Consider the following 11,657-nt stretch of genomic DNA (forward strand, 5'->3'; position numbering starts at 1 on the left):
CTTCTTCAATTAACACTTTATATTAGAAAAATTATATGATTATAACACATTTCCCTGTTTATTTAATTGCACTAAACTTCGCGGCGTGCGCTTGACAGAAAGAGTTGCCATATGTAAGCAAATTTGACATTTAAGGGAAATCCCGGTTTTGCTGCGCTTGAAAATTAATTACGCAATTAATTGTATCAATTCAAATTGTAAATCATCAAGCTTTTAAAAAAATATATTTATAATTTAATATAAATTATGTAAATTTGTATAAGCTTCTCCATGAAGATAAAAGGTGTAATTAAATTTTGGAGAACGTTGGCAATTTAAAGTTATATATTTTAGAGAATTTTTAACTATTAATATGAGGTTGCAAAAATTACATTTATAGACGCGTTCAAGAGGAAACTACACAAAATTGTAAAACATTAATTTAAATATTTTTAAAGTTTCATGATTTATTAAAATATTTTTTTTTATACTTAATTTTTATTTTATTTTGAATTTAAAATATTTTTAATTTCTTATAGATTTTAGATATGCTTAGTTTATTATAAATTTTAAATACAGTGAATTTTTTTTGCACGTAATAATTATTAAAATATATAATGCTGCGCAGAAAAACATATACTTAAAAAAATATATAAATCATATTATTTTTTAATAAAAGTAGACAAAGGTCCCAAAATTATTAATATTTTTAAAGCACATATTGTGCTTACTGTTTACTTTTGGTCTAAATCAACAGATTAGGTGGTCGATATTTTAAATTTATTGTTTCTTTCTAATTAGTAAATTGTGATAAAAAACTGGATTTTATATTTACACATAAAACATATAATTTTTTTTAAATTATAAAGTAACTTATGGGTAACTAAAAAACGTACTTATTACTGAAATTTAAATTAATGATAAAATTGTGTGATATGTAAGTTATGTTATTTATATCACATGGTAGTATAGAGAGCTATTTTTTATTATATTGCTGTAGTTATTTAGACAAAAAAACATTATTTAAACAGATAAGCCAGTTTTGCGACCCATACCTTGTCACCGAAATATGCTGCCAGCGGTGACTTCTTTTCTGAGAGAAATCTTTGCAATGCTCTCGTAATTCAAATACTCTGGTTAGCGATTTCCTTTTGGATAACCATATTATTTCTATGTATACATATATTGCGAGTTACTATGATGGGCGAGTATCGTTTTCTCTGAGTAGTAGTTGAGAAGCTGACGAAGGGATGATGTCCATGGAAGATCCTCAGGTGTCTTGTATTATAGGTGGCAATGACAGTGTTTGGAGGTCGGTTCCTTTTGCTGCGATGATCGTTTTCGGGAGTCGTTGGGGGAACGTCTGCCAGGCGGGCGAATCTGCGAGTGTCTGCTTCTCCTCATTGGAGACCAGCCTTGAATATTCAGGGCTGCATAGCTTGCTGACAAATCACAATCAAAAAGCGATCATTCAGCTAATCGTTGCACTCGCTTCTTAGAACAACGAAATAAGTATACGGCGGCCCTCGACTTTCGCGAATAATTGGTTCCTGAAAATGTGTGCGAATGTTGAATGTTCGAAAGTAGAGGAAAGTAAAAAAAATTGAAATTGTGCGTATTTTAAAATATTTATTTATCAAGTAAATATAAGATGTTTAAGAGGCGTTTAAGAGACATGTTTAAGTGGGGTTTGCGGGTGTTTCCTTTGAAAAGTTATCAAGAGTTAACTGTTTTCCACTATTCTTTTTCTTTTTTCATATAGTATTTTATAACATGCTATGTCGTTATTGATCGCCCTACGCATTTGAGATATGCGTTCTCCATTGGGATCACAATCTTCCATAATATTTAAAAAAATTGTCAAGATGCGTGAAGGCTTCAATAATATTTTTCATTGGAAAAGAGTTTTCTAAAATAAACCTGTCTCATCTACATTAAATATTTGGCTAAAAGAATATTCTCCATTTTCAATAATTTTTAATAATTAGGAAATAAATTCTTTTGCAGCATCTTTATCCGCATCAGCCGATTCTCCAGTAAATTTAATATTATGAAAAGAATACCTCATTTTAAACTTGTAAAACCAACCGTTACTTGCTTGAAAAACCGCGTGATGAAAAAATGTTTTTTATCTATCCTTCCAATCTTTATGCAAACTAAGAGCTTTTGCTTGAATAATTAAAATACTCAAAGGGACATCTTTTTGATGTTGGTCATCGATCCATAATGATAAAGATTTTTCCATTTCATTCATGCTTTTTTTGCCGTGTTTTTTTGGAAACATCTTTAAAGAATGTGGAAATATATCTTTAATTTTCATAATTTTGAACGTATTCTTTAATTATATTTTTATTTTGCAAAATTGAACATATCGTAGACCTGTTTGTAATAATTTTTTGTTTAAGTTTATGAGTCCTTAATTTCTTTTTGTTTGTATCAACAATAAAGTTTTTTCGTTTTTCACTCATGTTTATAATTTTTTATAAAAAAAAATTAAATTTAAAAAAAAACAGTTTTTTTTTTAAATGTGCGAAAGTCGAACATTCGAAAGTCGAGGGCCGCCTGTAGTCACATTTGCTTGATGGACATCTCCTAGGTAGAATTGTGCAACGGGAATTCTGTAGCCTTACAGTGCTATATTATGTATATAAAGAAATATTCATTCAACGCACCGCAGAATCCTTGCGTGTTATTTATGGGTAACTCATTTTTTCTAGTTGTAACGGGGGCTTTTTCAATTTTGATCAAGATCCCCCCCACAAATGAGTCCCACTTTTGTCTAGTTTATCCTTATTGATGAATAATTATTTTTGGTCACAGATTTTAATGCGAGGTTCAAGAATAGGATTTCCCACAAAACAATAAATCTAGGACAACATCGCCTTTGATGGACCGCTTCTGGATGCCTCCTTAATTTTTATACCAATAGCCAAAACACCACTAGCCTATTTATTCTAATCAAATATATTACTCACTATTTTTTATCAGTTACGATTGATGATTGTGATATTTTTGTAATTGAGATCTGATTTATTTATAATACTTTTTTATTTATTACACAATTTTAAAATATTGCAGTAATATTTTTTTTCGAAAGATTTATCTTTCGTATACTTATTTATTTCTACTACATAATGTTAAAAGTAACATTAATGAAATTTGAACTGTTTATGTAAATATTATAGAATAAAACATATGTAACTACGGCATAACTCTTTTAGTCCCAGACAATTTGACCTAACATATATGAGAATTTTTTTTTTAAAATATCATTGATTTAAATTATATTAAATTAATTATTTTATACATATATCTTTTATATTTTAAAACTCTTTTTTTTTGTACTCTAAATGATTAGATGTAATATGGAGCAATAATATTTAGTGGTTAAAACAATTAAAAAAATCCTTATTTATTTAAAAAAATAAAATATAAATGAAGTTTGTTTTGAAAAAAGCACCCGACAACTTATTTGAATAACATCGTCTATACTATATTTGCGTTAACACAGTCAGTTCGAGAGCTATCAATTTTATTATTATTCATAATTGAGAAAGAGATGGCAAGTTGGGCTTAGGCCCCTACTATTAGCTCTAAAGCACACAGTACGGATAAACGTTAGATATATTTATCGTTACTCCTGTTTATATTTTGAACACATTTATAGAAATTAAAATCATTACTATATTTTTTATATTTATCAATTAACCGGAGTCAATTTTTTCAATAGTGAACTGGGATAAAATAAATTACACTGAGAAAATTCTGTGTATTTTTTCTGAATATATGCTTTTGATACATAATTAGTAATACTACGATGACGGATTGTTATGATTGTTTTGTTTGTGGTCGATCCGTCGATAGTTTAGTAGTCTGATAGGATGTTACTTATAAGGCATTTACGCATTTTAGACTTACGATGTTCTTCCTGTCCCATTTAACTTTCAACCAAGTTCCAATGTTTTATTTGTAATGTTTTATTATTTATAATGTACATTTCTTATCTTTATAATTATTTATATAACTCTTAATTTAAGAATTTAGAGATTCATAGTATTTTTAAAAACGATATATATGTTTATAAAAAAAATTAGTCCGACTTATGGTTGGTTCTCATCTTCTAGAATTTCTTCTTCTTCTTCTTCTAATTCTTCGTTATTTGAAACACACGGAATGCGTAGACCTAACTTCACTAGGCCTCTGCGAGCTCTTTTTCTGAACACTACTAATAATAAAAAGTAGATCACTCCAGATAAGCTGTTCAACACGACGGCGATAATCCTTTAAATCAAATAATCATTATACAATAATACAATGAATGTTTACATGTTAATATGCGGTCAAGACTCACTTTGCTACTTGTTGCCCGTCAAAAAAAGAACTTAATAATTCGAAAATCCAAAAAATTCCATAGATTATCAAGAGTTTGGCGTATAAGTAGAATCTAAATTATAAATTAAATTACATAATTGTTGTTAGCGGATTAGAAAATATATTTATTTAAATATTCACCTATATTTCATACTCTTGAGTTTGATCACGTTGTCATTGCTGATCTTATACCACAATCCTTTAGAAGCCATACCAAATAGTACGAGGTTCGCAATCAAAATTATAAAAATTGGTGCATAGAAGTAAGACCAAATTTCAATATCCCCTGTAAAATAATTTTTTTATTATGTAGTTGAGCTTAGAAGATGCACCAAGTTTGTTCGATGAGTACTGCTGTTTTTAATATTCCCATTATATAATAAGAAATAGCTCATTCATGCACACACCACACTTGTTCTATAATTACTGTTCGACAATTTTCTGGCTTTGATATTTTAAAAGTCGGATGCACAATAATATAGGCGTACTTGCCGACAGTTGCTAGGTCCGCGAGCACTGCTCGCGCGATTACAGACGCGCGTGACTCTTTTGTGTTGATATGTATGACTTTATGTTCATTAACCACTTCATAAATAAACTGTTGCTTTCAGCTTGATTTAAAATTCATACAGTATGCAGTAACGACTATGTTCAGGGATTACTATTACAATAATAATCCAATCGAACGATCTACATGCATATTTACGTAACTTACCATAAAACCAACAGACATTGTTTCCAATTTTAGGCTTAATATGATATCCTTCTATGAAGTTAGCGGAGACAGTGATCAATAGTAATATCAAAGGCATTCCCCAACCGTACACACTGTAATATAAAAACAGGTGCTTATCTGCTATATTGCCATTTTTAAATCTAGGAAAAAGTTTTAAATTTATATTATGTTTATAATATATACATCTGAGATTTGTTGGTTCGTTGCTTACGTTACAGTCCTCATTATATCGATCGAGATTACGTTCATCCAAAAGAATGCCGCCATTGTCCAGTAATACATACTGAAACCTAAAACAACAATAATTTATTAAAACACTTTTTAAGATTTCAGTTTTGATTTTTAAACATACCCATTATGTAACACATTACACTTTTTGCGCTAATCCTTGTTAAATTTATTGCCAATAGGTGCGAAAATCCGAGAGCGAAACATCCGCATAAGCACATTGTACTCAATCCTTGAATATCTCTGATGATCGTCAGATTAATTAATTAAATACGCGAAAAACCATAAAGGATTTTATTAATTGACTTAACCTTAAATCCGGAACGATAATATGGACGATGAGAGTCAGAACCAATGCAATGATAGACATTATCAAAAATATAGGTGTGACTGTGAATCTAAATTTGCTGCTGGTATGATCCGGAGAACAGCCTATAAAAACGCGCTCTTTTCTGTTGTTTGTTACTTTGTTTCCGAAGCAAAAACTGGAAATACATAGAATCTTATTAATATTGTTTAGACGCCATATAATCTTGTTTATGATTACACATACTTTCTAGTTACAAAATGGCGAAAGTGCTCTTCATCAAGCAAAAATTCTACTAATTCGAGTTCAAATATTTTCGTCGAACACTGCAGCACTTTTTTGTTTTGGGTCGGTACTTTTTCATCTTGGCATACGAAATCTATTATGGTGTTATTGTTGGGACAGCATTCATGATTTTCTGTTTTCGAATCCACCAAAGCATAATGCCACAGTGCGAATAATGCGAAATGACGTAATTTCATTCCTGAAAAAATCATAAGAATTAGGCAGTAACCAAATTAAAAACGCTACACAGACAGAACAGTGAAGCATTCTAGCAAAACGTATGTACGTATATTTTATAATTGAAGATATAAAGTAGAACTATGTTTTTTTTAATGGTTGTATTTTAAAGAACTTCTATAAAAATCACTTCACTGGTGTCCAAATGTAAATGTATTTCAGTAATCACAACTAGACCAGTTCGAAGGGCTTAGTCCTATTTAACCGTTTATTCAAGTTGTTCACATTGGAGAGTTTGCTGCTTCGATATTGACGTGCTGTTAAAGCTTCGTTTTATGTTTAGCAGCACTGGCGCGGTACAATTGGGCGACGGTCATATGAGCGACAGAAATTAAAAAAATTTGCACGCTTTGCTTTATTGTAAATATTAATAAAATATACATTAAAACGAAAAAGTATATTAAATGAAAAAGAATTTTATTTACAAATTATTAACTCATATTATAATTATATGCAATACCACGTAAATATTCTATAATATTTTTTCTATTGTACCTCAAAACTTTTATAAATATTCTTTGGTCTATTTTTTTTATAAAGATATCCATTCCAAACATATTTTTCCTTGTCCATTTATGAAGAATATAAACTGTGGTAACTCAAATTACTCGTTCTCAACAATGATCTATAAAAAACAATTATCTATAAATAACACATAAAATATAACCCACATGTGAATAAAAAGACACATACTAATTTTCTTGCTGTACTGAATTTTTTTACCAAAAACACAATGAAACTGTGATAAAGTGTTTTAAAACCACGACAAAAATAATTTTCAAAGACGCGACGAAACTTTTTGCGAACGTTTTCAATCAAAATTCAAAAGTATACTGAGCGCTAGTTATGGGTTATTATATTTATATAATATAACTATCCTATCTAGTTTTAAATAGATAACCGTAAAATATGCGATTTTTGTGTATTCCCAAAGTTTATTCTCACACTAATTTCCAAGGCGCAAAACATAAAAAAATTCGCGTTAAGGGCAAAATCCACGATAAACATTTATCAGCGCTAGTTCTGGGTTATTATATTTATATATAACTACCCTATCCAGTTTAAAATAGATAACGGTAAAATATGCGATTTTTGGAAATTCCAAAAGATTGTTCTCACAGTAATTTATAGGTCTCAAAACATAAAAAAATCGCGTAAAGGGCAAAATCCACGATAAACACTTATCAGCGCTAGTTCTGTATTATTATATTTATATATAACTATCCTATCTAATTTAAAATAGATAACTGTAAACTATGCGATTCTTGGAAATTTCAAAAGCTTGTTCTCACAGTAGTTTCCAAGGCTCAAAACATAAAAAAAATTCGCGTAAGGGCCCACTATAAACATTTATCAGGTAGGTATTTATAATAAAATTACCGACTTAACCTGTGCGTTTTAAGTGTTTTATGATATCGGGTAACTCTCTTAAATTCTTGAATAAAAAAATCAAACTGTTAAAGTGATATTTTATTATTAAATAAGCACAAATGATAAGTAAATATATACATATATCTTATATTTTGTTTAGACCGAATAATGTTTTCATCTTTTAATTCTATTCTAAAAAATATTATGTACTTATATTTTCATATGTACGTATATGTATATATATATATATATATTTTATTGTGTATTAAATTATGTTAATTATTTAATTAATTATAAGATCATGATTTGCATTACATTTATTTGTAATGCATTATTATTGTATCGCCCAAAAGACCATCGCCCATTTTTCCGTCGCCCATTTTGAATCGCCCATTTGACCGTCGCCCAATCGCCGTAGCCCAATTGACCGTGCTTTCCGTATTTTATTTCAAGTTATTATTTTTAATTTTTTATATGTTTCTTTTACCGCAGTGTTCAGGGTCATACCGAGGTATTTAGCTGTATTTTAAAATGGAATAGTGTTGCCGTTTATGAAAATTTGCAATTGATTGCAATTTTAGTTCATTCAATTTTCCGTTTTTGTTACAATTGGTGATTCTATCAGCGGCTTGTTGAAGTTTTTCGGTAGTATTCGCTATTTATTTCCCCACTGCCAGGATTGCTGTATATTCTGGGAATGTTGCGTTGTGGCAAATAATATGTGTACAACAAATAGAGTAATGGCCCTAAGACACTTCCTTGTGGGACTCCAGTACTTATTTCTTTTAATTCAGAAAAATCGTTATTTTGATTATTTCTGAATAATCTGTTAGAAATGTACGATTAAGTAATTCTATATATTGCTTCTATTGTATGCTATTTAGTTTTTTTAATTAATCATTTGTGTCATACTTTATCAAAAGCTTGAGCAACATCTACAAAATAAAATAGTCGAAAAAAAATATTTTTCTTTCAGCGCTTTTTCTATTAAATCAGTAATGCACCGATTGTAGAATGTGTATTTCAAAACCCAAACTGATGGTCAGGAATTGCTTTTTTCTCCTCTATTATGGGTTTCAATCTCTTCAACAGGAGTTTTTCGAATACTGGTAGCAAATATATAGGAATTATTATTACTTTTGCTATTTTACAGGCACTGAGCATATGTTTTAATCTAAACATAGTGTTAATTAAATATTACACATGAAGTGGCGCCAATTTTTACAAAAAAATATTTTGTAAAAATTTGTTAATGATTAATCTGTGTTGATTGGCGTCCAGTTAATTTTGACTAAAATAATATTTTAACTTGATCTTGATGGGATTAATTGAAGACATTCGAATCGGGATTGTTGCTAACCTTTAATATAGAACATAACTTTTCTAAACATAAAATAGTTTACCATTGGAAAATATATTAGTTATTATTATTAGAGATAGTAAATATTCACAACAAACGCAGATAAGGGGCAGAAATAAATAAAATATTCAATCAATATTTTTATAAAAATAAATAAATGCACATTAATTAATTTGGTAAATAATATGTCTGAAAATAAAACTTATATAATTACTGGAATTATTTTGATAATACTAAAATGGACATTAATCGAGATTAAGAGCAGTTCGTCACTAAAACATCCAAATTATAAAGTCATGGCTTCTCAAATGGACAATATTAGTATAACTTTTGCGTTTTTTATTATTTAAAATAACTAGTTTTATCACTTTACATATTTGCATAGAAAATGCACATGTCTGTTATACGACTCTCAATATAATAAAAATAATTAGCATGCTAATCACGTATTATTATTATAACTATATTTAAAACTTACTGAATATTACTTATGCTTCTCTATTATTTCGTGAATATAATAGGAGTAGTGTTGTGCATAATGTTTGCAAGTCGACTGATCGTGTTTTCATAATTTATTCTATATTATACTACGTTAAAATAAATATTATTATTAATTGATACGCACACTTATGTGTTTACATAAATAAGATTAGATGTAGTGCAGTCTATAGAATTGACAGTATAGATATGGACTATTTGCGCAATATTAGTAATTTGCGACTCTAATTTAACCAAAAATTTTGTTAGTGATCAAAGACCAGTTACTGGCAGCGCGATTGGTGTGAAAGTTTGGAGGAGATAAGTAATTGAGTTGGCGACGCAGGTCAGGGATCGGGACCTCGACCTTAGTTGGAGTCTGTTCCATTAGGCATGATTAATTAAATAAAAAAATGTTTTAGGCAGGGTTTATGTATTTTTTTTTTTTGAGAAATCTGTATTTGGAACCTCAGCTTCGTTTAAAGAAATCATAATAAAAAAAATGTTCTATATTTTACATTAATGTAAATTACACACTATTATAATATACATAAAAATCTACCTGATTCTTTCAGCTTTTGTAGTAAAGATTTTTTGTGCTTACGATGATGTTCCTTTCTCATTTAAATTTAAATCTACTTAAGACATTAAATGCAAAACATGTGTTTTAATTTTTTTAATATACAGTTACTCCTCATTTAACGACCGAGCTTCGTTCTTACAATTATTTTATTATTATTTTACCAAGTTCGGAAGCTTGTTTTATTATTATTTTACCAAGTTCGGAAGCTATTTTTATATAACGTTATATTATCATTTAGTTGATGTGCAAATCTTTTATCAAATGGCTCGAAAATAATCCGTAGTTTGTCCACATATATAACTTCATTAATCTATAGTAAAAAAAACTGATAAAGTCTTTGGTTAGTGCGGAAATAAATACAGTAATATAGGAACGGACAAAGTCCACCGCATGTCTATTGTAAAAAACTTAACAGTAGCAAAGAAAATATAATTTTAAATTTGGTCCAAAGTAATTTTATGAGCAATCATTATATTTCTATATTTTAAAAGTAGCCCAACCACAATGGCAATAAAAATATGTAGTGTAGTCCAGGGGCGTATATTCAGGGTGTGCTAGGTGTGCGGCGCACACCCGCAAAACCATCTAAAATATAAATTTAGAAATTTAGAAAATTTAGGGCGTAAAGCGACATCATTTTGCATACAGTAGTATGTAAAATTATAAAATTTTAATATGCAGTGTATAGTATGCATTGGTATTTGTCATTCGCTCTGAACGTTTTCGCGCGAGCGATCGTTTTGGAACAACACATATAACGCGCCGACCTTGCGCGCGGCCGCCGACTAAAGTAAATTGTTCCGAGATTTAACGGCTGAAGTCGATCTGTCGGCTGGCAGCGCTCAGTGGTAAAATTGGTCTCGAATTTGGTGCGCGTACTTCAAAAACTCTTGCGTCCGTCGCTGCTTTTTTATTACATTATATCACAATAACAGGTCACTCATTTTTTATATTTTGGCGTAAAATAGTTTATTATCTTATTTACATATGATCAATATTTAATTTTCTATTCTAGATTATATTTTTTTATTTACCCCAATAATGATGAAGAATACCGTTGAAGATATTTTGAATAATCTATTTTCAAAAAGAAGTTATGAAATTAAATTGAAGATCATCAAAATTGGCAAACCACGTCCACCTCTTCCCAATTTATTTATGAAGCATAAAGACAATAAATGTGAATATACAAGACATTTTTCATTTTCATCATATGAACGAACTGAGTGGTTAACAGGCTGCGAACTTCGATCTAGATTGTTCTGTTGGCCATGTTTATTGTTTTCCAAAGAAAGCAGCGTGTGGAATAAAAGTGGATTTGCTGACCTTAGTCATCTGATAACGGCACTGAAAAAACACAAAAGAGCGCAGTCACACGTTCAATCATTTTTTTCTCTCAAAATGTTTGGAAAACAACGAATTGAAGTCATGATTGACGCTCAACGTAAAGCTAATATAAGTCAACATAATGAACAAGTTCATAAAAATAGAGAAATATTAAAAGGAATGATTGACGCAGTAGTATATCTAGGAAAACAAGAACAACCTTTTCGAGGCCACGATGAATCCTGTAATTCACTAAACAAAGGAAATTACCTTGAATTTTTAAATGCACTTCGAGAATACGATTCTGTTTTGGATACTCATTTAAATACTGCAACGGTGTTTCGTGGTACTTCCCCATCCATACAGAATGACATAATTGAAGCGAATGGTGATGTTA

At 29.6% G+C, this 11,657-nt stretch overlaps 2 protein-coding genes across 4 annotated transcripts in view; one reads left to right on the forward strand and one right to left on the reverse strand.

Moving 5' to 3' along the window:
- LOC148233374 (RNA helicase aquarius) overlaps positions 1-11,657 on the forward strand; it is an 84,736-nt gene that overhangs the window by 38,953 nt on the left and 34,126 nt on the right. The gene's annotated exons all lie outside the window — the stretch shown is intronic.
- Positions 3,936-9,484, reverse strand: LOC148233380 (G protein-coupled receptor Mth2-like). Its single transcript, XM_088189403.1, has 9 exons — positions 9,353-9,484; positions 5,868-6,105; positions 5,626-5,799; positions 5,439-5,557; positions 5,298-5,376; positions 5,066-5,226; positions 4,492-4,636; positions 4,331-4,423; positions 3,936-4,260 (listed from the first exon to the last, which is right to left on the reverse strand). Exons 2-9 carry the CDS (start codon positions 6,101-6,103, stop codon positions 4,080-4,082), a joined length of 1,188 nt encoding a protein of 395 aa, XP_088045529.1. The 5' UTR covers positions 6,104-6,105; positions 9,353-9,484; the 3' UTR covers positions 3,936-4,079.

This window comes from Plectrocnemia conspersa, unplaced genomic scaffold, assembly GCF_051122295.1.
Source record: "Plectrocnemia conspersa isolate PC_06_02 unplaced genomic scaffold, ASM5112229v1 ptg000008l, whole genome shotgun sequence".
NCBI classification, from domain to species: domain Eukaryota; kingdom Metazoa; phylum Arthropoda; class Insecta; order Trichoptera; family Polycentropodidae; genus Plectrocnemia; species Plectrocnemia conspersa.